This window comes from Rhipicephalus microplus, chromosome 2, assembly GCF_043290135.1.
Source record: "Rhipicephalus microplus isolate Deutch F79 chromosome 2, USDA_Rmic, whole genome shotgun sequence".
Classification (NCBI taxonomy): Eukaryota; Metazoa; Arthropoda; class Arachnida; order Ixodida; family Ixodidae; genus Rhipicephalus; species Rhipicephalus microplus.
This window is the reverse complement of record NC_134701.1, coordinates 84,047,814-84,075,265: the sequence shown is the minus strand read 5'-3', so window position 1 is coordinate 84,075,265 and position 27,452 is coordinate 84,047,814. Positions and strand designations below refer to the sequence as shown.

Genomic DNA, 27,452 nt, shown 5'->3' with positions numbered 1-27,452 from the left:
TATGGGACGTCGATCACGCTCTCCGTCTCCGACATATTCGTCTTCGTCGCACCACCGAACTACAGCCGACGTCAGTGAAAGGAGGTCACTAAGCCTACGCCGGGGAAACTGAAGGTGGCGACCTCCGGGGGTGAGGTTGCAGGCCGTCAAGCCCCCGTTACTCGTACCACAGGATGCCGTAAAGCCGAGAAGTTGTAACACCGACGAAACTGTGACCACAGATCTTACCGTTTCGGTAGACGGACAGCAAGTAACAGCCTTAGTTGGCACCAGCGCCGACTTTTCTATCACAAGTGAAAACCTTGCCGTATGCCTAAAAAAAGTGAAGACTACGTGGACGGGACCTCACCTGAGGACAGCAGGCGGCCAGCTGTTGATGCTTGTCGGAAGGTGTACAGCAAGACTCGACATTGGTGGCTCTTCTTTCGTTTAAAGCGTTCAGTCAAACCTAAAAATTAAAGCGATCAGTCAAATCATTCGTCTGTGGGTGGTAGGCTGTACTCTTCCGGTGTACAATATGGCACTGTTGAAGAAGTGCTTGAATTACATCGGAGAGGAAAACACGCCCTCAGTCACTGAGGAGTTCGCGAGGAGGACCATGATGAAGCACAAAACGATTGATTATGAAAGTTGCGACGTTTTGTGCTGCAGCTGTGGGGAGAGCAGCAGTATTAGTGTACCGTGTAAGATGATACAAAGCCGCGATATGCCATCGGTTGTCTGCCGTTGTCAATGGTAGTGGATCGTAGAGGTCAATCCCTACACGGCCGAATGGGTGGTCTGGGCATGGAAGGGGCTGAAATGAACCTGTTGCAGGATGTGGCGTGTTTTTCCTCCGGTGACATTCGCCGCAACCATGAATGAACTGGCGGACGAAGGTAAACATTCTACGGCAGTAGTACCTTTTTCTTAAACGCTCGTAAGTCTTGAAAACACCGGCGTGAGCACATTGTTGGTCGGAATGAAATGACGCACAGAAACGGCGCAGCGTTCGGAATGAAATGGCGCAGCGTTCGGGGAATGACTAGTAGCCACTTCCTACCATCTGCTGAATAGTTGCGCCGGTACAAAAGGCCATACCGAATACTGAAGTGTGGAGCCTGGCGGCGCTCGGTTCGAGTAGTTGGAAGTGTCGGTGCCTCGGATAACGCGTCAAGAAGCGAAACGATCCATGGGTCATTGCGTTGTGCAGAAGAGATGGTGTCCTCGTCAAGAGCTGACAACATGTTGTCCGAGGAAACAGATGCAATTTCCGGGGATAGGGGAGATCGCGATAGTGCATCAGCATCGTTATGCTTGTGGCCGGAACTATATACAACGCGGATGTGACATTCTTGAAGTTGAAGAGCCTAACGGGCAAGACGGCCCGATGGATCCTTGAGCGAAGCCAACCAGCATAATGCGTGGTGGTCCATTACTACATAAAAAGTACAGCCATGAAGGTATGGGCGGAACTTGACAAGCGCCAAAACGATCGCCAAGCATTCCTTCTCTGTGACGTTGTAGTTCGATTCAGCCTTAGTGAGAGTTCTGCTGGCGTAGGCGACGACATACTCGGCGAATCCAGGCTAGCGTTGCGGGAGAAACTCACCAAGGCCGACACCACTGGCGTCGGTGTGGACCTCATTTGCCGCCATAGGATCGTAGTGACGCAGTATTCGTGGTGAAGTGAGGAGATGACGAAGGGTACAGAAGGCTTGGTCACACTCAGAACACCCTGACGAAAGATCAGTGACCCTGCCTAGAAGTTCGGTCAAAGGCGCAATGATAGAGGCGAAGTTGCGCAAGAATCGGCGAAAGTAAGAGCATAACCCCACGAAGCTCCGTAACTGCTTCATAGCCGTTGGTTTGGGGAAGTCGGCGACAGCACGTAATTTAGCCGGGTATGAAAGTATACTGCCCTTTGATTACGACATGCCCGAGAATCGTTAAGTCGCCGAGCAGTGAAGTGGCACTTTTCCAGGTTGAGTTGGAGCTGAGCATTCTTCAGGCACGTGAGGACGTGTTTCAGGCACTCGAGATGAGTCGCAAAGTGTGGCGCAAAGATGACAATGTCGTCGAGATAACAGAGACATATTTGCCACTTCAAAACCCGAAGAACCGAGTCCATCTTTTGCTCGAAGGTGGCAGGCGCGTTGCAGAGGCCGAAGGGCATGACATTAAACTCATATAGACCGTCGGGTGTCACGAAGGCTGTTTTAGAGGAGAAGCTTTTTATAGCGGCACTCGTTCGTCCCCCATAGTATGTAAGAAGTATAACATTTTGACCTCCAAGGTGGTGCCGGTGAGAGACTTCTTCTGTGCGTTGCTGAACAATAAATATAGTGCTCAATGTACATGTCAATGGCTGCTAATGGAGAATGAGAGACAGGAGCATTCGGCTTTTAGTTAACGCGCAGGCGGCGATCACCATTAGCAGCCATTGGCATGTACATTGAGCACTATCTGACAAGAAAGGGTTGCTACGTTATACTCGCTGGGTGTAACCTCCTTAGCTTTAGAAAGGTTTAGCGAGCGTTGAGCCGCAGTACCATGAATACAATGAACTTGTATATACCATGAATGAACTCGAGGTGGTTAAAAATGGGAAGTATATACGAAGCGCAAGCCGTAAGAAAGTAAAGCCGAATTATCCGCCTCTCAATTCCCATTAGCAGCCATTGGCATGTACATTGAGCACTATCTGACTGAAAAAGTTTGCTACGTCATACTCGCTGGGCGTAACGTCCTTGGTTTTCGAAAGGTTTAGCGAGCGTTCGGCCGTAGTGCCATGAATACAGTGAACTAGTATATACCATATACTCGAGGTGGTTAAAGGTGAGGAGTGGACCCGAAGCGCAAGCCGTAAGAAAGTGTGCGTGTGCCACCTCTCGTTTAGTCCTTGGAAAGTCCGCTGGATGGCGGTGCTTCTATATGGGGAATATATGATGAAAAGATGCGAGATGGTGGTACTTGGAGTGTTGAATAGATGGACGAACGGACACATAGACAGATGCATGGATGGACGCATGAACGGACGAAGGGGCGGCTGCTTGGACGAACTCAGGGACGGACGCACGAACAGACGCACGCATGGACGGGCTGATGGACGCATGGACGGTCACACTGATGGACGCAAGGACGCACGGAAGCAAGAACGAATGGATGGACGAATTCTTCACCCCACTCTCCATTATTCACTCCGTGGATATGCTGCCATTTTTTTTTGGTCGATCATCACCTGCAAGAGGGACCTGCCAGTACCCTGAGCGCAAATCTAATGATGAAAAAAAACTCGGCACCTTGTAAAGTATCAAGGGCATCGTCAATCCTGGGTAAAGAATACACGTCTTTTCGAGTTATCTTATTTAGGCGCCGGTAATCCACGCAGAAGCGAACGGAACCATCCCAATTTGAACGAGCACTACAGGTGAGGCCCATGGACTTTGTGAAGGTTCAATGACGCCGTGTTGCAGCATATGGGGGTTTATTGAAGGAACTGAGCAAGCGGGTGGTAGCTCGAAAGGAACGCAGGCGGACCCAGATGACGGTGCTCGATCGTCGACACCTCGTGCCTCTTTCTTCTGTTGATGATAGTTGAGCTGATGGTATGAACGTCTTCCTTATTCACTATAATAATAATAATAATAATAATAATAATAATAATAATAATAATAATAATAATAATAATAATAATAATAATAATAATAATAATAATAATAATAATAATAATAATAATGAGTGTTGAAGTTGAATTGATTGATATGTGGGGTTTAACGTCCTAAAACCTTCGCTGCCCCTGAAAGGGCACGTCTTTGTATGATAGTGCAGTGGATGTATCGACGATTCACGGTTTACCAGATTTAACCACCGGAGCCAGCTCCTTGTTCATCAATGACTTCGTGGATATGGCGTCATTCTTTTTGTTAGAAAAAAATTGCCCGCAGCTTCCCTCGGGGGAACACTGAGGAGGATGCGGAGCATATAATTGGTTAACGGGGTGTTAAAGGTCGACTTACTTGGGTCGATGGCTAAATTGGTTAACGTGGTTGTGAAATGGGGTGTTAAATTGCGACTTACTTGGGTCGATGGCTAAATTGGTTAACGTGGTTGTAGGAGGGGGTGTTAAATGAGTGAACACGTACACACGTATGCGAAAGGGCGGCGCTGGTCGAAGGGACGTCGATCATTGTGTTTGTGGATTCGTTGGAATTCATTTCACCGCGACCTTGGACGTCGACGCGCCGTACAAACCAACCGACGAGCGGCAACTGAGCGAGCGAGCGCCGACCTTGAGTATATATACAGCGCGACGGCGCATGCACTGTCAGCTGTCGAATGTTCGAGAAGGGGGAGAAGCGCAACGGCGCATGCGCGCGCGTCAGCTGCCGATGTTCTCGAAGCGTGACGGCGCATGCGCGCTACATTATACAGCTAGCGAATGTTCGTGAAGAGGAGAAGCGCACGCGGTGTGTAGAGGAGGAAGGGTGCACAGATGGTGGAGGAGTGAAGCGCGCGCGGTGTGTAGAGGAGGAAGGGATGCACAGATGGTGGAAGAAGGAGGAGGAAGCTTGCGGACGGCGCCGCACTACAAGCCTCGAGTATTAGATGCTCCGCATCTAAAACCACCTAGATTTGTGTCACTTCCCCTTCCATACCATTTTAGATTGCGAGATAATGTTTCTCGACAGCAGATTTCGGTTTTAACCCTCCCACTCGTAACCCTCATTCCTCTCGTGTTTTCTTATTTTTATCCAACTAAAACCTTGTTTCTGCACCTCTTTACTTTGCCCGTTTGTTTGCGCTCCAAGTTGTTATAAAGAATCTAAGGGATGGGCATGCATCTGATGGGCACGTGTTAATAAGACAACTTGACGGGCATGTTCCGGTGGCTGAAGTAAGATGTAAGCGAATAAGATGAATGAGGTATATAGCACCCGGAAATTCGGCACTACTGTTTTGCTTGGAAAATTGAAGAAAAGTTCGCACTATTTAGGAAGCTTGTTTCATAAAAAAGCACGATTATTTTATTCGTAAAGGAATATTAGACCACTGTTGTTTTGTATCAGTTGAATGGCGAATGTCTTAGGGTGAGTGGCAGTGCGGAATTATCTGAATGGAACAAAAACTCTAACAAAGTAATTCTAATATACTTCTGTGTCGACATACGCATAACTTCTCTTTTTTTAAAATTTAGGTTATGATCTAGGTTAATATTTATTATAACGCAAAAGCTTTATAGCAGGTACACATCTTTAATTATCAAAATTTCGTTCTAAAGTTCTGACTTTTTCCTTTTATAAGTTACTTTACTCTAAAGTTGAGTAATATTTTATAGGATAACTCAATTAGTGGCTTATACCCTACAGTGGGTATGAGCCACAAGTGAAGGTCAACAAGAACTAGAACAAGGGTGTGAGCATGAAGTTTAGGATCTACATTTACATCTACATATACATTTGCATCTACAAGTAGCACAGCCCACGTTCATTGATATGACAGCAGCTTCATCTGACAAAGATCATGCTGTGGAACGCTCTCGTACAGGGCCTCCGAGCGCCATTCACTTCTCAGAAGCGAAGCCCGTAAAGGGGTCAAATGTGAACTTGAACTGGGTTTTCACACATTATAGAAATCAAAGAACAATAAATTGAAAGCCTTCATAAAAAAAGCATACGGGACCGAAACACTCAGAAAAAAGTCTTTAAAATAAAATAAAGAACAAAATATAGACTGAAAATGTTACTCAAGCATTTTAAGCGAAGTTGTGTGATGTAATGGAAAACGCAGAAACCAGGAGGATTCTTCATCTTTAAAAGTATAACGTGAAAACGTAATCGAGCCGCACGCGCATCGCCTTCCTGATTTCTGATTGCATTTGATTCGTGGAGGATGTGTCAACCATGGCGTAAGAAAACAAACGTTTGCACAGTTAACATTGCCGTATCAAAGTGTCATGTAAGACATTTTGACACTGGGCGGGTTAATGTTTGGTGCACCTGCGTTCGCCTTTTCTTTTCTGCTTCCTAAAGATTTTTACACCTCCTACTGCAAGTACCGTTGCCAAGTGCCTACTAAACCACAATATACGCCTTTGCGAATCCCTGTAGATCACATTTTGTATTCGTAAGGCAGCGCGCGAACCTTCACAGCTGCTGATTATCAAATATGCCTCAGCGCTTTGTAATGGCTGGGCATTTAAACTCTCAATCGTTGTGCAATTCACATGCCTTGACGCTTGGCGGAATTCTACGCTTCTGCCACGCAAAATTTGTTTTGTTAAAGCAGTGGTTATCAAGCATGGACGTTTCGGGACATCTTGTGGGCCACTGGAAGAGATAGGGGCCCTCTTGAATAGAAAGAAAGGGGCGTAGGGGTGGGGCGCACACATAAGCACAACACGAAGTGTGCAATGAGTGTCTTGAATATTTTCTTGATGAAGAATGGTCACACTAAAATGCCACGCTCAACAGCTTGTCAAAAAGGGGTGCTGTCTGCAGTGACATTCAACCCCTTTCCACAGACGCCTTAACTTGAAATACGCAACGTTCGAACAAGAATGCTCGGGTGCATATGGGGTAGAACAAAAGATATACACTGATATCATGGAGATGGGGAAACGCATGTCAGGAAACGTAATTACGAGCAGGTGGTAGTAAGATGTCCAATCTGGTGCCCCCAAAGATGCTTTTTTTCATGAACGCTGATGTCTTTGACATGCTTTCAACTGATGCGTTGCATAGGCTAGCTGCGCGCAAATGTCTAATGTGGCTGTGATTTGTGCAATGATTTGGAGGATTTTAAGTTCAAGCACAGTTGAGTGTGCAAATTCGGGATAGTGTAAAATACTAAAAGCAAAATGGCTGCCATGAAACTGCAAACGTCACGCTACACGTAAATGGAATTCTTCGCAGTGATATGATCGTTTTGAAGATCTGTATTTCTGTAATTCAAATGTACATAACACAGCTTCAGGTTTGAATAATAGTAAACATAGTTTTCAAAGACTATCTGGTGCTAAAAGCACTTCAGGAAAGTATCAAAATGTTGAGCTTCAATTTTTAAACTGATGCACAAATATTGCAGTATTAAGCTCGGAAACAAAATGACATGCAAGGAACGTTGCAGTAACTAACGTCATGGAGGCATTTCACCTCAATTGCTTCTTTTGTGTCAATGTGTTTCCGGCTTGGGTCAGCTTTTCATCATGATATATCATGAAGCTTGCTTGCCGGTCAACTTGAGTGGGACAACCTATGGTGACTCATGAGGCCATTGTCACGAGCCCTTTTGAGCAGCAACAGCACCGTGAACAACGTGGACAAAACTTCTGGTGGTGTTTTACGTAATGCAGAACACAAGAGAAAAATAAGAAGTATTGTAACAAATACTGTTAAAAACAGTTCGCGCAGAGGATCTATGTCTCTCACGACCTCAGGTGTTTTGCGTTCATTGCAGCATGCCCCGCGAAATATGTAACTGTAAACTCGCAAGACATATACACCTTCGCGTCCTCCCACTGAAAATCGTAATGCCAGAAAAAAAGTCCATATTTTAAGTAATAACCACAGAAAAAAACAACTTCGTTAAAGAAGAACACCTGAGAAATGTTACCTAATACAGACTTTTTTATTCCAACTGTTACGGCTCTAAATAAAACTTTATTGAACTTGGAACACTGTACCAGTTAGTACTTGTAAAATCGATACAAATATGCACTATACCATGCATATATTTATGATGTGTTATAAAAATTATAAGTAAAATGTAGCCCTTCATATAGATAGACTGACGGGGAGCTTTCAGGACAGATATTTTCTTATTTTATGCTCAGGAACATGCTACATGACAATATTTCTGAGGTTGTCAAAAGAGTGAAAAGTTCGAATACGATCAAAATGTGCTTTATTTTCGAAGTATATTCAATCAGAAAAGCCAGTGTTCACATTTTCCGCATATCTCGTTTCGGCTGAATATGCTGTAGAGGATAGTATCCGGACAAAGTAAGATATTAGAAAAATAGCAAACTGCACGTGCCATGTATTGTAATTTTGTATCAAAGCGTCGCTAACACGCACCCGCCTAAAGGCCGTTTCACATGACACAAAAAGTAGTGATTTCCAGGCTGCGAATGCACTCGCAGCGAAAAAAAAAGGACAGTTTGCTCCCACCGCAGCAGTACGCGGCGAGCTTCTAACATGTTGGAAATTTTCGCTCTGATCGCAGTGGAGGGAGAAATTTTAGGTCGAGACCCGTCGAAACAGGGCTGTTCGGGCCAAGCCGTCGAAATAGAGCTGACGTGTTTGTTTTGGTAATGGCCAATTCTGTGCCGATAGATATAGCGCGAGAACAAAACGATGACACAGAGACAAGAAGGACACGAAGGACACCCTCGTGTCATGTCCTTCTTGTCTCTATGTCATCGTTTTGTTTTCGCGCTATAGCTATCGTCATGCCATGCCTACTATCCCAAGCTGCCACACTTCTACGATGCTGTGCCTTTTAAGATGAATTGAAACTGGAAAGTGTTCCTAAATGTCGAAACAAGCAAACCTTTCGTCACCGTTCGCGGTAACTTCATGATATCATAATGCACATATTATTACATTACATTCGTGTCTGTCACAATGAGCGGTGGCAAGAACTGACCACTCCTGTCGCAGAGCGAAAATCGCGGGCCGTTCGCAGTCCGTGTGAAACGAAACCGCCACTGGTGACGGTCCCGAACAGAGCGACTGGAGCGAACGGAACGCTTTTTTTTTCTCGCTGCAATCGCGGCATGTGAAACAGCCTTTAAACCTCCAAAGATTAAGACGCAAGTGCGACTAATTTCGACCGAGAACCCTTTGACCTTGATATTGAGATGGAGATCTGGTCCAGCTGTGGCGCACATCAGGAGTTCAAATTTGTACTTCGCCATTACTGGGTGTTACAGCTCAGTGCATCGACGTGAAGTGTTCACGTGAATTGCTTACTGTTTACTGTAATCATTTAGAAATGCAGACGACGCGCAATTCAGCCTCGTCCACGATTTCAGCCTTATCTTCCGCCCTTGTGAAGGGATCGACCTTAATTGTTTAACTAACAGTCGACTTAGCACGTTATTGGCCTGGTGGCTGACGGATGGTGCTGCTGGAAGTGACGACAGTATGACGTTAGTATGAGGATTCGCGTCCTTCGGACACGCTCGTCGACTCAGTTTCATGTAAAAACCATCGTCAGGGTATAAACCTCCACTAAAAAGCAGTTCAGTTGGTCACCTCCCACATGGTGGCTACCGACGCTATTCAGACAACCATGGGTCTATGCTTTTCACATTAAATTCAGAAGCACAGCGCTTTGTTTCCTAGAACGGTGACCACTTGTCTCCGTGGCGCAATACAACTGCGCAATGGTGAAGTACTGCTCTGTGTTTCTGTTTACTTCGACGCCCGTGAAAAGGGCGTTTGCTCCCACAAGTATCCTAAAGGCACAAAGCTGAAGAGAAAGATGATAGTCGAGCTCAGAATGAGAAAGTGCCCGACGACTTCATCATCCATGTGCAGAAACTTCACTGACACTAACTTCTACACCCGCCGTACGGTCCGCTCTTCAGTAAGCATTTAATCATGTTTGAGTACCTCACCAGTTCTTTATCAATTAGTTGAACTCGGGCTATAGGCATAGGCGAATTATATCGTGTGCAGTTTCAATACAAAACGTGCCGCGAAGTCCCCCAGACAGAGAGCCAACGACGCGGCCTCAGAATCATCCCGCTGGGAAGCGCGTCTCGCGAGCGCAGTAGAGCGGTGCTGTGGATATGTGAAACTACGGCTTCATTTGGCTGTGTGCGTTCCCGCGTAGTTTGCTCACGAAGACGAGCACGCCTAGTTATCACAAATTTGTGAGCGAAACCTGCTGACACTTTTTAGTGCACATGAATTTTATAGAAGCCGAGCTCTTTAAGCTTTTCATTATGCCACGCACGTGAACAAAAACTTGACCCAGCTTGCCTTTGCCATTGTAATTTTTGTGGCCCAGTGCCTGGTATTTGATAAACGATAACTGTTTCATATATTTTTGTGTCCAAGCGATGACCCCGTGTGGTATTTATACGACCTTTTTCGTGACATCGTTCACACTGAAGCAACATTACCGGGACTTACTAGGGTCATTTGCACCGAAAAGGGTGTGCAAGAACGTGGCGTTTGCCCCCTCCCCTGGCCACACAAGCATCTGCCCTTAAGACCCCACTATTGCGATAGAAAATCAACTTGCACCCTCAATTAAGACAAAACTTTTCCGATGTTCATGACGGCAATCTTAGCACTAATATCTTTAATTTGCCATTTGATGCTACTTTGCGTTTGTAGTAAATGTCATGAAGAAAGAATTTACTGTCAAAGCAGTCATTTAAACAGCTGTCCTGTAGCAATTATCTCGAGTGTTGTTTGCCACTGCAACAGTTGCAAAATTGGGCAGTGATTATCACACATATCGCCTTGTTCGCAGTCCCTTGTGATGCACAGCACCAAAAATTCACAGCATATCCACGGATCGAATGATGACTGGGGCGAAGCTTCGAAAGGTCTTATCGATAAACCGTCGTCATCTGCTGGCTGCGTTCGTCTGTCCATCTGTCGCTATGTCCGTCCGTCTGTCCATTCGTCCATCCACCCGTCTGTCTGTCTGTCTGTCTGTCTGTCTGTCTGTCTGTCTGTCTGTCTGTCTGTCTGTCTGTCTGTCTGTCTGTCTGTCTGTCTGTCCGTCCGTCCGTCCGTCTGTCCATCCGTCCGTCCGTCCGTCCGTCCGTCCGTCATTTATTCCATCTAGTGAACACTCCAAGTACCACCATTTCGTAACGTTTCATCATACATTCATCATAGAGAAGTACCGCCATCCAGTAGACAAACCAAGGACTAAAACGAGAGGTGGCTACTACATACAGGAGACGCACGACCCACGCATTAAAGAGCTTTGCTCCTAAAAATACTCTGACGAGAAGGGCAGGCGTGCCCTTCTCCTGAGTACAGTTTTTAACGCAAACGCCCTTTTCACAGGTGGTCGAACTACACTGATACACAGAATAGTACTTAACCATTGCACAGCACTCACCACGGCAACAAATTACATTGGGTTGCAACAATCTCTATTCAAAGGAACGAAATTATCATTATTCGTCCCGAACTGAATTGTCGCGGAGACGTTGAGAAGTCGTTTCGCAAATTAACTTGTTGGCAGAACCGGAGCCCGACGGTGATGCGGTTTCCCTTAACGACCTCGACCGTGTAGTCTATAACGTGCACGGCCTGCGTCGATCGTACCCCACCTCGCCTTCGGTGAGACACCGCAATGTTTCGGAAGGTTTATATACATAGTTGTATATGCTCTAGAAAGATACCCTTACTGCAAAAATATTGAAAACACGCACACTAATTAGTATAGTACAGTGGGAAATGCAAATGATAAGTGAGATCACTCACTCCTTGCTTGACTTTCTACCAGCGATGCGGTCGGTGACATCCGCGTTCTCATCGGCCATCTGGAAGATTTCTCGGCCCTGTAGATTTGGCCACTACTAGTTCATAATTGCTCTCAAAAACATTCATGTCAAGCCTTAGTTGACCCTCGCAAGGCTGTTCGCTCGAGGAAGTTCTCGCTTGAAGCAGGCTTTCCGCGTACAGGAGCAGCGGCTGCTGCAGTGTGGTCGAGAGCGGAATCCGTGCCTCAACGCCACAGGCGAGAGGGCGCCACTCCAATATTTCAAGGCCAATCGTCCAGCAGGGGCTCCTCGCGCTAACAGAATTGCAGCATAGTAGCTTACACTACACTGTGAAAGAAGTGACATCTCTGCTGTGAAGAGGGTACAGGCATACGTCGAGCAATGAGCTAGCCTTTGAATGACAAGGTCGTCACCATGACTAGTCATCCAGTCAGCCCACATTGTGCCTAAATGTTCCCACATTACACACAGGCGTCCATACATCTTTTAGACTTGGCTCAAAGTACGGAAAATGCAGCTTCTTGAGGACTGCTTCACGTGAAATGGATTCCCCCATTGCGTGGGGTTTACTACAGTTTTGTTTTGCGAAATATATATGTGGGATTGGAAGCGGCTAGTACCTCCAGCAGCTTTCACTGTATATAACTATTATCTCTTACTTGGATCAGTCATATGTGTATATAAAACCACCCATTTTTGTAAAGGTAGAAGAATTTAACACGAAATTACCTTGCTGTCGTCCTGGTAGTCTCCGAGTGCAGGGTTGTTATCGAGAAAAGCGCCACTGCAGCTAAGTAATGCTGCCAGAACTGTCAAAAGCAGGGCACTAGGCTTTGCGCACATTCCTATGCTAGCAGTTGAGGCTAAGGGTGCCAAGAAGTGAGCGGAAAACAGCGCACACGAGCCGCACGCAGAATTCATGAAATATAAAGCGTTGTATGTACGGATCAGTGTCACATTTTGTTGCTGCTGACCATTTTAAAATTTTACCCTTGCTCTGGTCTGCCACTAACATAAAACACATGTGCACTTTGTGTGTCGCTCTGTCCTGTCTCGCTTATTTGCTCTTCGAAGTAGTCACAATGAATCTATATATACCTCCCTGCAGCATCTGCACTACTTCGCATCTGACCATTGCTCCACGTGATATTACCATATGAAATAAATCAGCTGCCGTTTCATGATTTCTTTTTCTTTCGTTTTTGAGGTCGATGGCATAATAGCAGCTCTAACACGTTTTTTATGTCGCAGCTGGTGTGTTTATTAAATGCTTTCCAGTGAAAACTATAGAACGCATCAAACTCATTGGCTCATCATGCTGCTTGAACTCACCGAAAAATAAAGAACGGTTTATACAAATCTTACATACGTGGTTACGGCAAGTATTTAGCGCACATGCTGGGCCTCTCAATCGCCAGAAGGTCCACAATCTGCGTCATTATGCGACACGAAGTGACATCATTACAGCTGGTCAACGGTCCTTCGATGCCTTAAAGCCGATAACGGTCCCTGGTTCTCTCGATACCACATCGATGGTTTACTCAGTGTACTATCTAAGAATGCATGAATGCTCGCTATTGCACTCGCGCCAAGGAGCAAAAAACGCCGACAAAGTAGAGACTGAAATCGACAGCTGTGTTTTCAGTTCATGTGTCACCTTGTTTTCTGCCGCAATAATTAGCTTGCATCAGTTGAGTATTGTGAATGGTATGAAGGCTTTTGGAGCACATAGTTGCGACACATCATGCGAAGGCCGTGCTTAGAGGATGGGATTGCTATTCCTTGCGTTTTTTCAGGGCTACGTTTGAATAGTTTATGCAGTTTTTCTGGTGGTGAAAAGTCCACGTTTGAACTAGTGAACGTTACGCTTACATTTCATCTTGTTCCTTCAAGCTTCACTCTAAAAGAAGCTGCAGCTTACCCGCAAACAATAAAGGCGATAGCAGCAAATTGGAATATTATCCTAAGTAAGGCCAGCAGCTCCCTCCTGCAGCATGAGACCTGGCACAACTCAAACAATGTGCTTCCTAAGTGAACACAGCAGCAGTGGTGATTGAAGTGAGCTTCGTGTAGTATACATCTGCAATCAGATCGTGTTTCCGTTTCGTATATGACGTCAATAACAAGGAGACTGTCAGGTGAGTAGAAGGAACACTGCAAAAATTAACTCTAAATGTTAGAAAAAGATCGTAGACGAAAACAACGAGAGTGTTGGCCTTTGGATCACGCGCTGCAGCAGCAACCCACGAAATCGGGTTGTGGTTTATTGCAAATAAACTCTTTTTCGACGTAACGGGAGGCTCGATTTTCTACAGGTGGCGCCGAAACCCAGTAACAGCGAACCACGTCGATAAACCCAACGTAATCGTCTTCTCGCTTACGGATTCGACCGACGGATTTGCAGCTGCTCAACGCGTAGACGCAACATGGAAACTCTCAGCTGGAGCGGAAATCTGAGAGGTCTAATTTAACACGCATTGTCAACGAGAGAGAAGCAACGCTCACTCAAGAAAGCGTCACGGAAGAGGAGGTTTGCATTCTCAACGAACGCCTCAACCAACTGCACACCGACTTGAAGGCTACCGACTTCGACATCGTCCCTCTACTATCAACCACGTAAGTGGAGACAAAGTGTGACTGGTTTGTGAAATGCAGTCTATGCAACCTCCAGAGTTGCATGTCAAATAACTGAAAGTACCGAAAGCCTCGACAATGGTATGACATCCTGACACCAGCGTATTTTCATCAAGTTGGAGGATTGCTGTGGAATTATTGCAGCAAAGAACCGCAAATAAGCAGCACCAAACGTTCACGCTACAAGTGAACTCTCGTCTAGACGAAACTCTGTGCGTGTTGGATTCTTCCAAAGTAAAGAAGAATAAACATGAAACTGAGCACCTACGTGTCTATTTCAAACACGGGAACATGAATTCTTCCTTCACCGTTGAGCGGTACACGAATGGCTTGCTCCCGAAGAACTAGAATGTTCACAAAACTCTACAGACCACGCCACAGACTGTCTGCTACAACATGCCTCCAAGCGCAAGCAGAAGAGTGCGTTCAAGGGAGTCTTTAATGCAAAGGAATCGAAAGCCGACGCACCATGCTTTCCTTGGAACATTGATTCAAGGGTTGCCTTTCGGGAATGAGAACAACGTAAAGCCAGAAGTTGGCGCCCCGTTTACCCTGATCAAGCGAGCCCAGAAACTGCAGATTCTTAGATTAGTGGAGCTGGGTAGACTACCGCGTAGAGCTACTATGAAACCGGCCTGTCAGCATCTGTACTCACTGGAACTGAACGTTTTGCGAAATTTTGCGTGCGGAGCAGTTTGTTAAAAAAATATCGACGAAGAAGGCGATTATCAGTGCTGCCCTTGGATCGCGCGCTTCAGCAGCATCCCAAGAATTCGGGCCGCGGTTCAAGTCCTAGGTGGATAGATAGATAGATAGATAGACAGATAGATAGATGTATAGATAGATGGATAGATAGATAGATAAATAGATAAATAGATAGATAGAAACATACATAGAGAGATAGATAGATAGATAGATAGATAGATAGATAGATAGATAGATAGATAGATAGACTCAAACTCGCCGAAGTTCGCTAAGAAATGCTTCGCATTTAAAAGCAAATATTATGCCTATCTCAGGCGGAACATCAATAGGTAATTATAAGGCAATGTGTTGCTTTAGCAGAAAATACATAGATGCGAAATACTAAAGACCGTAGCGTTTTTCGGGCTGCTGTAAAAATGCGAAGCTAAAGAACCTTATGCATGTTTTGGCTGCACCGTAAATGCGACGCTATGCACGAAGCTTTGGTTATGCTGAAAATGCGATGTTATGCACGAAAAAGCCCTCTGCTGACGATATGGTGCTGCAACATGGAAATAGCCCTGGGTTCTGCACAATCTTATGTTTCGTGATGACACTGCTCGATGGCCTTCATATCCCACGCAGTGCCTCCTTTATATTGCGAATGGCATCCAGGAGCAGCTGATTCAATGTAGACGAGGCACTGTCTGAGGCAAGGCAAAACATAGTATGACCAGCAGAAGGCTATTGTCTTTCCAGACATTTACAGCGAAGCAAGATCGGAGGCCCTTTTAGGCGTGAAGCTTCTTACGCCGTGAGTTGTACGTCAAGTGTTTGTAGTAGTAGCCACCTTTCGTTTAGTACGTAAAATGTTCGCTGGATGGCGGTACTTGTGTGTGATGAATGTATGATGAGAAGAAGCGAGGTAGCGGGGCTCAGAGTGTTCACTAGATTGATGGAGGAACGAATGGCCAGACAGACAGACAGACAGACAGACAGACAGACAGACGGACAGACAGACAGACAGACAGACAGACAGACAGACAGACAGACAGACAGACAGACAGACAGACAGATGGTTGCACGGACGTACAGATGCACACAAAGACGTAAGAACGAACGTTTGGCGATCGGACGCAAGGACGCACGGACGGGTGGACGCATAGAAGATATGCCCCATTCATCATAATTCACTCCATGGATATGCTATAATTCTTTAGGACATGTGTCGTTCCGTTCATGTACGATTCCCACGTACCTGCATTTTCATGTTCATTTATCTATTTCACGATAATTAAATGCATGTACTTTCTGCAACCTTCTGCGAATCAATACCTATGGTAACCGGGGTAGCCTTACATGTTGCGATGGCCAGGGCTATGGCCAGATATTACGCTTTACTCGGATCTTTGGTGGGGGTCGCTGTTGCACTTAATTGGTACCCTTTTTTGACCACACTGGATTTAAAATGGCCTTTTGTACTGTATGCCACTGCGTCCGTGTACCTAACCTTTTACTCATAGTGGTCAGTGCTTTATACTACTTGCTTGATTATTTGTTAGCCGGTCTTGTTTCAGATCAGAGCACTGACTGACTGACTGACTGACTGACTGACTGATTGACGGATAGACAGACATACTGACAGACAGACAGAAGCACCGACACACAGGCAGACAGGCGGACAGTGGGCGAACGAGTGGCAAGGACAGACAGACGAACGGACACCGATATACAGACGATACAGATGGATGGACGGACAGAAAGACAGACCGACTGACAGACTGACTGCTGAACAAGCAGACTGGCAGACAGACAGGTGGACAGACAGAAGGACGGATGAACGGACAGACGCTTAGCGCCACTAATCATCACTCCTTGGATATGCTGGGAGATTTTCTGTGTTTCTTTACGTTTATTCCTGACTTTTTGTCGTTCTCTATAGCCATCTTTTAGAAGCGAAGCTCCTTGAGCTGTGGGTCGTGCGTCCTCTTGTATGTAGTAGGTAGCCACCTCTCGTTTACTTCTTCGAATGTCGAAGCTCCTTAAGCCGTGGGTCATGCGTCCTTGATTTATGTACTAGGTCATAGCCACCTCTTGTTCAGTTCTTATAATGTCCGCTAGATGGCGGAGCTTGTATATAATCAATAGGTGCGCTCGGACTGGCACGGTCAATAGACGTGTTTTTTGAGCGCTCCTGATCGACTGCGCAGATAAGTGGTTTTGCATGTTTGAGCTCGCCTTTATAATTAATAAGGCAGCAGTTAAAATCTTTCTAGCTCTTAATACACTGTGCGGCTTTTCCGAGAGCCAGTCACCAGGTATTTTCTAGTTTGTGCGTGTGTGTGTGAGTTTGTTTCTTTGTGTTTTTTTCTCTCGCCACCCCGTGGGGGAAGTGCACGTGCATTTATCACGCAAAATTTTGTAGTAGAGCTTATACTTTCTCTTTTTCGTAGGGCAGGAATCCTGTTTTGTAATTATCGAATGGCACAAATTAAAAGGACCATTGGCGGCATAAAGGCATGATTAAAAAGGCTGTAAAGTGTTCAGGATGCGGGGTTGGTTTGAAAGTGAACCCAAGTGCAGATGCAAATAGAGAGGAGGTTGACACGAAGTGTAGGCAATGTGAAGCCGAGAAAAAATGGAGAAAACGATGGTTGCCGAGAGATGCTGATGATGCTGATGAGAATCACCGAGCTGAAGACTGCATCGGCGACAGAGCAAGAGTAAATGAGGGCAATGAGAGAAATGCTGAAACCCGCCGAGGAAGCACTAGGCAAGGAGAACAAAGGAGTGGCCAACTGAGAGAATAGTAAGGAACCGGCAACCAGAACGGCGGAGAAGAAGGAGCAAGCAAGTTTGAAAAAAAAAAAAACAGGTTCAGCCGGTTCAATTGTCGCAAGGCCCAGCTTCAGCGAAGTAGTGGTGGGGCTGGGAGGGGACAAAGCAGCCGGCGTCACAGGTGCAAGTAACCCTCTAGGTGCAGGACGCTCCCGCTGAAAAGTCACAGCATCTCGTAATCGTCGAGGACTCGAAATTAAATCGATGCGCAGAAGCAATCAAAGTGAGGGTAAAAGGTGACAAGAGGGTTGCAGTAAGGTAGTTCCCAGGACGCAAGCTGGAAGAAGTCATGAGGCAAGCGAGCGCAAAACTCAAAACTACAACGGATAGGCGAAATCTTGTGATAATTTCAGGTGGTTGAAACGATGTCTTAAATGAAGATACGGCAGGACTATCGACAACACTGGCGAAAGGGGTCGATGACATGCTCGCCACTTCTCCTCAGGTACAGGTAGTGATATGCACGATACCGGAGGTACCGGTGTGTGACGACAACCTGCAAAGAGCGGTTGTAAACGCAAACCAAGAGATATGGTGGATGAGTCGAGAGAAAGGCTTTGAGGTGGTGGAAATAAGCTTAGAGGTGCATTGGTGGGGTAGTTTTCAACGAGACAGAATTCACTTCGATGGGCGGATAGGTCATGAGGTGGGTTGGCGACTTGCAGGATGCGGAGTAGCTTTTTTGGGGGCACGCGGGCCCTTCGGGGTCCAGGATAGCTAGTAACAAAAAAAAACCACCACGGAGACCCTTTGACAGGTGGTATGGACAGATACAATTCCAAAGTGGCACCAGTATCTGTCACAGAACGAGCGCTAAAAAAGAGCGCGCCGCCAAATTCTTGCGACAACGGGCGAAAGAAACGCCGCGAGGTCAAAAAAAAAAAGAAGAAAGCAAACGTCCGAGGCTCCCCGGGCGCGCGCTCTCCCCGCGGAAGCGTGGCGTCGCAGACGAACCTCCTCACCCCACATCGGCGGCCGAGATAGCCCGCGATGTTTCTAGAACGAAGGAGGCGGGGCCACGCCGAGTTGACTCATCCGACGCGGAGGGCAGTCGAACCGTCTCGCGACTCTCCCCAGCCTTCGCTGCGCATCGCGCCGACGAAATGAGGAGAACTTTCTGGAAGGTGGCGCGGAAGGTATTTAATCGAGCGGCCGAGACGAGACATCAGGAGAAGACGGAAAGTTAGCGCCGGAGCGCGTAGGGATTCCGCCGTGGAGTCGGCGAAGGTTCTTCCCGTAGTGACAGAACAGGAGGAGACGGAAGTGAGCGCCAGAGTGCGTAGAGATTCCGCCGTGTAGTCGGCGAAGTTTTTGGTCCGTAGGGACGGCTCGAGCTACAGGCAAGAGCGTGGGTTTACCGCTATCGAGCGAAGACGCGGGCAACAGCTGCGTGTGGGAAGCCGACGGATTTCCGGCGAAGAAGTTTGAAGCTTGGAGAGTGGCCATTTGAGGACGCGAGGTTTCCTGGAAGAGAAACTTCGAGAGCTACGGAACGACATCAACGCTGGACTTTGAGTGAGTGATTCTCGGAAGAGTATCATTCAGACTTTTGTTCCAAGGACTTTGGACTGAATAGGTTTTCTATCTCTTTAGTCCTTAAGTGTCTTGGTTGTTCAATGCATGCGACTGCATTGTAGTGCGTATTGTTGTCTGTGTCCGTTGTTTCGAGTGTGGCTGATTGTATTGTGTAGTACGTTGATTGATTGGTTTGATTGGTGACATATTGTATGCAACTAGTGTGGAGTGTGCATTTTTGTGTATTGTTTTCGATCTGCCATTATTGAGAATATAATTTGTTTGTTTATCAACTCTCGGCTCTGACTTGTTCTTTGGGCCACAGCCGGCGTCCGCTGGCGCGCCAAAAAAAGGACCACTTCTAAATTGTCCACGCTTTTGTGGTGTGGTTCGGGGGGCCGATACTTCGGCTCTTGGAATTAGCCCGGCGATCGCCTCCCTATTTAACGGGACATGTGTGACAATTAATCTGGCGTCCGCGACAGGACTCGAACCTGCAATCTTCTGATAGATTTAATCTGGCGTCCGCGACAGGACTCGAACCTGCAATCTTCTGATAGATTAATTGTCACACATGTCCCGTTAAATAGGGAGGCGATCGCCGGGCTAATTCCAAGAGCCGAAGTATCGGCCCCCCGAACCACACCACAAAAGCGTGGACAATTTAGAAGTGGTCCTTTTAGAAGTGGACAATTTAGAAGTGGCAGGAACAAGCTGAAGAGGGAAGAGATAGAAGAACAGCTAAGGGAGGAGAGGCCGATGGTATACGGTTTTGTCGAGACACATCTTGGGGACATGGAACAACCTCCTAACAATCCGGACTAGGCGTGGGAATTTTTAATAGAACAGAAGGCAGGAGAAAGGAGGAGGTGGTATCGGGGCATTCATTCATGAAAGTACAAACTGGCAAAGAACAAGCAGGAGTGCATGGAACATTTATGGCTAAAAGGGAAAGTGACAGGGCAAATGACACTCCTTGGTTTGGTGTACTTGTGGACAGGAGCAAAGGCCAGAAAGGAAAACCAGGCAATGGTAGAGTGTGTACCAAAGACATTAAGGAGTAAGGAGGAGAGTGCGTGACAATTATATTAGGAGATAGGAATGCGCACATAAGCAATATAGATGGTTATACCGACCCAACAGGCAAAATAATCATGGATATGTGCGAAAGGCATGACTTGGTCATTTGCAACAGTTCCGAGAAGTGTGAAGGGCAAATAACATGGGAGGGAGGAAGGCTGCAGTCGACGATAGATTACGCACTGATGTCACATAGGATGTATGATAAGCTCAGGGCAATGCACATAGATGAAGGTGGCTCCAGAAGTCTTGGTAGTGATCACAAAGATATCAAGCTAAGCTTTGAAAGAGCAGTGAAAGTGGGAAGGAGACAAGATGAGCAACTACAGGAAAAGTTTATTCAGAAAGGCAAATATAAGTAGTGTGAGGAACCGGTTTCTTCGGCCAGGCTCGAGCTCAATCACGCTGGTGATGATATTCTTAGATGAAGAAGATGTACAGGTGATGATGATTACAAAGAGAATAAAGAGTAATTCGCTTGTCGCGCTCACACTAATTCCCCCGCGCGGTGAAAGCGGCTGCCCGGTCGCTTGACAGTATTATGAAATGCGTCGCGCATAAGGCTTTAAACGAGATACGTGCACTATCTCTGTTCCTCGGCAACGATGATCAGGACTAGCGCTAAGAGGAGAAACGCGGTAATTGACAGTAGATGTCTGTTCGACCACCGTGTATGGCCCAATGAAGCGACTGATGAATTTGTCGCATAGGCCGGGGACGCGTGGAGTCCATAGAAGAACTTCGTCACCAGGGGAAAAACTCACAACACGGCGAGACGAGTCGTAGCGAGATTTTCGAGTGTCTTGAGAGAGGCCGGTGTTAACACGGGCCTGGTGACGGCAGTGTGCGAGACGAGATAGGAATTCTTCACAGAAAGGAGCCGTCGAGGGTACAGGGGCCGAAAGGAAAGAGACATCCAGAGCGAAACTCGGCGAGCGACCATGGACGAGAAAAAATGGAGAAAAGCCGGTAGTGCGTTGAGCAGCCGTATTATAGGCGAATGTCACGAAGGGTAGAATTGCATCCCAGTTCGTGTGGTTGGGGTGAATGTAGATGGCGATCATGTCGGATAGGGTCCGATGAAACCGTTCAGTCAATCCGTTGGTCTGCGGGTGGTAGCTAGAAGTGGTCTTGTGAACAGTGTTCGAGGCACGCAAAACTTGCTCGACAATGGAAGATAGGAAGACTTTGCCACGATCACTGAGGAGAATGCATGGAGCTCTATGACGCAAAAAGATGTGGCGAAGAAAGAAATCGGCGATCTCAGTGGCAGTCCCAGATGGTATAGAAGCTGTTTCTGCGTAGCGGGTAAGGTGGTCGACTGCCGTGACAATCCAGTGATTCCCATTGGATGATATAGGAAGAGGGCCATACAAGTCGATTCCAACCACTTCAAAAGGTGAGGCGGGACAAGGAAAAGGTTGCATTAAGTCAGCCGGAGCAGTTGTCGGTCGTTTTCGCCGTTGGCAATGGACACAGGAGGCGACGTACTTAGCGACGGCTGAAGAGAGGCCAGGCCAAAAACAACGACTTCGTATTTTGTCGTAAGTCTTGTGGTAGCCTAGATGAGCAGCGGTTGGATCATCATGAAAGGCTTCCAGAACTTCACGTTGCAGAGAACGTGGGATGACGGGTACCCACTTGTTGCCATCGATGTGGTAAATGTAGCGACATAAAGCATCACCGACAAGCTTAAATTGTTTAAGTTGGCGACGGAGTCTGGCGTTTGGAGGAGTAGTAGAGCCGGTCAAGCGGTCAACAATGGTGCGGCAGTATGGGTCGACACGTTGTTGTGAAACAAGAACGGATAGGGTGGCAGGTGATGAACTTAGCGCTGCGATTGGAGAGGTGCTGTTGTTTTGGAGTATCGATGGTGAATTGCTTCCGCTGGGCAAAGGACAGCGCGATAGAGCATCAGCATCTTGATGCTTCTTCCCAGATCTGTAGGCGACATCGAAATCATACTCCTGTAAGCGAAGCGCCCAGCGACCAAGGCGACCCGATAAGTTTTTCAGCGATGAAAGCCAGCATAGGGCGTTATGGTCGGTCACGACGGTAAAATGACGGCCGTGAAGATATGGTCGGAATCGTTGCACTGCCCAAACAACAGCAAGGCACTCCTGCTCGGTGATAGTGTAGTTCTTTTCTGGAGCGGTAAGAGCACGACTTGCGTAAGCAACGACGCGTTCGCGTGAGTTTTTGTCACGCTGCAAGAGTACCGCACCGAGACCATGACTACTTGCGTCGGTGTGAAGGATGGTGGGTGCGGTGGAATCGAAGTGGCACAGTACCGGATCCGACGTGAGGGCTTGCTTCAATGCCGTGAAAGCGCTTTCGCAGTCTTCGGACGAAATGAAGGGGAAGTTTTTTGCAAGGAGTTGATGGAGCGGAGACGCAAGTTCCGCGAAACCACGTATGAAGTGCCGGAAGTAAGAAGATAACCCAAGAGAGCTGCGCAGGTCCTTCTGACGTAGTGGACGAGGAAAATCGAGGACAGCGGCAAGCTTCTCGGGGTCGGGCCGAATTCCTTCTTTGCTGACAAGGTGGCCGAGAACCTTGATTGTCTTGCTAGCAAAGGTACATTTCTTGGTGTTAAGCTGTAGACCGGCTTTTGCAAGGCATGTGAGGACTTCGTCAAGACGTTGTAGATGCTGCGAGAACGTGGATGAAAACACTACTATGTCATCGAGATAGCACAAACATGTTTTTCATTTCAAACCACGCAATACGCCGTCTATCATGCGTTCGAAGGTGGCGGGCACATTACAGAGTCCAAAAAGGCATCACATTGAACTCGTAAAACCCATCTGGCGTTGAAAAGGCGGTCTTCTCTTTATCAGACTCCGACATTGGTATCTGCCAGTAGCCTGACCTAAGGTCGAGGCTGGAAAAATACTCTGCGCTCTGTAATGAATCCAGTGCATCGTCGATCCGAGGGAGGGGATAAACATCCTTGCGCGTTATTTTGTTTAGCGCACGGTAATCGACGCAGAAACGCACTGTCCCATCTTTCTTTTGAACGAGAACAACTGGGGATGACCAGGGACTCGAGGAAGGACGTATGATGTTGCGTCGTAGCATGTCTGAGACGTTTTCCTCGATGATCTTGCGTTCTGTCTGAGACACGCGATATGGACGCCGATGTACAATACGAGAGCCGTCAGTCTGGATGCTGTGAGTAGCGGTGGCTGTCATGCTTAGGGCGGGCGAGTTCACGTCAATGAGAGAACGGTGTCTATTTAACAGGGCGAGCAAATCTTCAGTTTGATCAGGTGTTAAGTCATTGCTTATTGTCGCCGACACAGGTGTGGCAGAGGCATTGAATGGCAATGATTGCGACTTCGGAACATCGTTGTGGTTCTTGTTCGGAAGAGTAACAATCGCAACAGGCTCACTGTCGACCGCGCAAGATACTGTTGAGCCACAGGGGAGCAGTACACACTCGGGCGTTTGATTTATGGCGGTTAGGTACGTACACCCATCGAAGAAGCGAATAAGCCCCGATGTGATCACAATGCCCCTACGTAGGGTATGACCGTAAGGGAGAATTAGTACGTCGCCATCCACAATGTCGGTGCAATTAACACTTATAATTTCTTCGATGTATGGCCGAAGTACATAATCTGACTTGGTGACAAGGCGGATTCGTCCATCTTGTTCAAGCGGAGAAGAGTCAGTGGCGTTTAGATGCAGGAGGCGCTGATGACATGATATGAAAGCGGACGCAGAAGACAAGAAATCCCACCCAAGAATGAGAGCGTGGGTGCACTCACGAAATACCGCGAAAACAATGTGATGACGAATGCCTTCTATGCAGACACGAACGGTACACTGTGCAAGTGGACGAATGAGAGCGTTGGTCGCCGCACGTAGAGGTGGGCCGCCATAAGGTGTGGTGACTTTTCGAAGGCGGGAACAAAAATCAGCACGAATAATCGAAACGGCAGCGTCAGTGTCTACAAGAGCCTCAACACGTACACCTTCCACAAACACTACTATCAAATTCGATGGCTGCTCTGGAGGAATTGTTAGCTGTCCAAGGGATGCAGTTTCCCCTCCTAAAACTGCATTGGGGAGTTTTCCGCGTGGGCGTTCGTGGAATGGGAGGCGGGCCGTAGAGGCGACACTGAACGGCGACCTGGCGAAGGCGACCTGCGGCTAGACGTACGGGAATTCCCAGGCATGTCCGTGTGGTAAGTAGGTGACGGTGAACGGTAATAGGACGATCGGGAGGGTGGCCGTAAGTAGTTCATGGTCGGACGGAAGCTTCGATGTTCTTCGGGAGCGTAGCCGCGTTGCTCGTCTTGTTGGCGCCTTTGACAAAACCGAGCGATATGTCCTCGATAACCGCAGTAGTAACAGACTGGTCGAGGTGGGCGCTGAGGTGCGTAGTAAGGTGGTGCACGCACTGGCGGTGATAACGAAGCCACAGGCGTATGGTCTGCTGTTGTAGGCACAGAAACGGTGGGTGCGGCAGAGAGCGCGGCTACTTCTGCGTACGTGCGCGTCTGGCGCACGCAGGGACTGTTGGAACACGTCGCACGCGATGCGGAGTCGATCTCTTGTTTAATCAGGTCTCGCAAGCTATCTTTTTCAGGAGGTAAAGTAACTTCTGCAGCACAGGAAGAGCAGCGCCCGTGCAGCTCTTCACGAACGATGTCGCGAATAAGCGCACGCAAGTCGAGGGTTGCAGGCAAACGAACGTCGGTGGCATCGTAGCAAAGGCGAAGAGACTGAAGCTCGTCAAGTCGCTGACAGATGGTTATCACGTCCTGGGTGGTGGCAGGATTTTGCGTGGCGAGGGCGTTAAAGGCGATGGTGTTAATGCCTTTAATAATGTGGCGTATTTGGTCGTTTTGAGACATGCCGGTGTTAACGCGCTTGCACAGTGCAAGGACATCCTCAATATAAGAGGTGTAAGATTCACCCGGCAGCTGCGTGCGTTGAGCGAGTTTCTTCTCAGCTGCCTCAGTGCGAACTGCAGGGGCACCAAATACCTGACGAATTTGCTGTTCGAAAGTGTCCCAGTCGGGAAGATCCGGGTGGTGGTTCCAGAACCAAGTTTTCGCAACATCGGACAAGTAAAATGGGACGCTGCGCAACTTGTGTGGATTGTCCCACCTGTTCAAATCGCTGACGAGGTCGTAGTTCTTGATCCAGTCTTCGACATCATCGCCTCGGAGACCGGAGAACACAGGTGGATCACGCAGGCGAGTGTTGTTAGGCGGAGCGGGTGGCGGTGGCTGCAGTAAGACGGCGACGTTGGATGGGCCAGGGTTTTCTTGGGCCGCCATGGCAGGGGGTTGTATGCGACGACCCGAGCGAAGCTCCAGCGAGAACGGGCGAGAGGACTTGAGGGAACGAAAAGCACAGTCCACCACTTGTGAGGAACCGGTTTATTCGGCCAGGCTCGAGCTCAATCACGCTGGTGATGATATTCTTAGATGAAGAAGATGTACAGGTGATGATGATTACAAAGAGAATAAAGAGTAATTCGCTTGTCGCGCTCACAATAGCTACTAAACAAATTGAGAAAGTAGTTACTGAGGACAATAAAACAGTGTGGACATACATGAATGTAATTAGACTCTTTGAGCTAGAGCTTGCTAAGGCATATGACAAGTCATCCCGGAAAAGGAGACACAAACCCTAAAGTTGGGGGGATGAGGAAGTTAAGAGAGCCATAGCAAAGCGTCAGGAAGCCTTCAGGGAACACAAACATGCTAAGCAGCGAATGAACAGACAGATGATGTTGAAAGAAAATGGGATAACTTTCTAAGCTGTAGAAGAAATGCATCCCTTCTGATCAATGAAATTATTAGAAGAAAGAGAGCTCAATGGTTGGTAGAAATACATAACAAAGATAGAAAGGCAGCTGAGAAATTTTGGAACGATCTAAACTCCCTAAGAAATGAGACGAGCCTACAGCAGAGTTTATAAATAAAGCTCCAGGTGCTAGGCTTGAAGGGGATGAAGGTGTTGAATATACAAGAACAAGGGTGACGAAGCAATTTCAACAAAGAAGTGCTTTATGCACCACAATATACGAGGATGAATCAAGTGGCGCAGTGGCTTCATTTTCACAACGAGAGTGGGAAAGAGCTGAGAAGAGGGTTTCTAGTAGTACATCAACAGGCCCAGATGGCATTCCAATTATGCTGATAAACACATTAAGTCCGAAGTCTAAGCAGGCTTTGAGAGAGGCAGTGAGCAAAGTAATAATCGATGGTGAAGTTCCCAATGAATGAAAACTTAGTTGGATGAGCATGATCTATAAAGGAAAGGGGGACAAAGCTAATATAAACTACTACCATTCTATAACAGTGACTTAAGTGGTCTACAGGCTGGCGATGCAGACTACAAAGGAAAGACTGCAGGCATTGATAGAGGATGAGGGGGTGCTGTGGTAACTGCAGATTGGGTTTCGGAAACACATGAGGTTAAAAGGCAATCTGTTTTCACTGACAAATTGCATCGAAATAGCAGAAAATGAACACGGGTTCTGTGGCTAACATTTTTGGATATCAAGGGAGCGTACGATAGCGTGGTTCAAGAGGACTTGTTGGGAATACTGGTCACACTGGGTGTGGAAGATGGAGTCACTAATCTTTTAAAGGATATCTATAAAGGCGACAAGGCAGTTATAAAGTGGGAAAAACAGGTATCCAAGCCTGCAGAGGTCAAACGGGGGCTCAGGTAGGGGTGTCCTCTGTCACCCTTGTTATTCAAAACGTACCTACAAGGATTAGAGGCCGAATTAGAGGGAAGTGGACTGGGCTTCAGCCTTTCTTTCGTCAAAGAAATACAACTCATTGAACAGGCGCTACCAGCATTGATGTACGCAGATGATATAGTGCTCATGGCCGACAACAAGAAAGATTTGCAGAGATTGATGGACATCTGCGGTAATGAGAGAGATAAGTTAGATTTCAGATTCAGTAAGGAAAAATCTGCACTTAAGATTTTAATGATAATGAAGGTAGTGAGCTTACAATACATGAGGTCACGCAAAAGATAACAGATAAATACAAACATCTGGGCGTATGGATTAGCAATGGGACCGAGTACCGAAGGGAACACGAAATATACATAACGACTAAAGGTAACAGAAATGCAGCAGTGATGAAAAGTAGGGCACTGTGGAATTACAATAGGTATGATGCTGTGAGAGGAATATGGAAAGGTGTCATGGTTTCTGGTCAGCCGTTCGGCAATGTGGTCTTGTGCTTGATATGAGAAG

General features: G+C 47.1%; 1 protein-coding gene across 1 annotated transcript in view; it reads right to left on the bottom strand.

Annotated features, from left to right (window-relative positions):
* The window catches only part of LOC119169452 (uncharacterized), a 54,200-nt gene extending 41,695 nt beyond the window's left edge, over nt 1-12,505 (bottom strand). Inside the window, exon 1 of the mRNA XM_037420516.2 lies at nt 12,191-12,505. Within this exon, the coding sequence (XP_037276413.1) occupies nt 12,191-12,382 (192 nt within the window). The 5' untranslated portion in view covers nt 12,383-12,505. The remainder of the gene's footprint in view (nt 1-12,190) is intronic.
* Nucleotides 12,506-27,452: the final 14,947 nt, after the last annotated feature.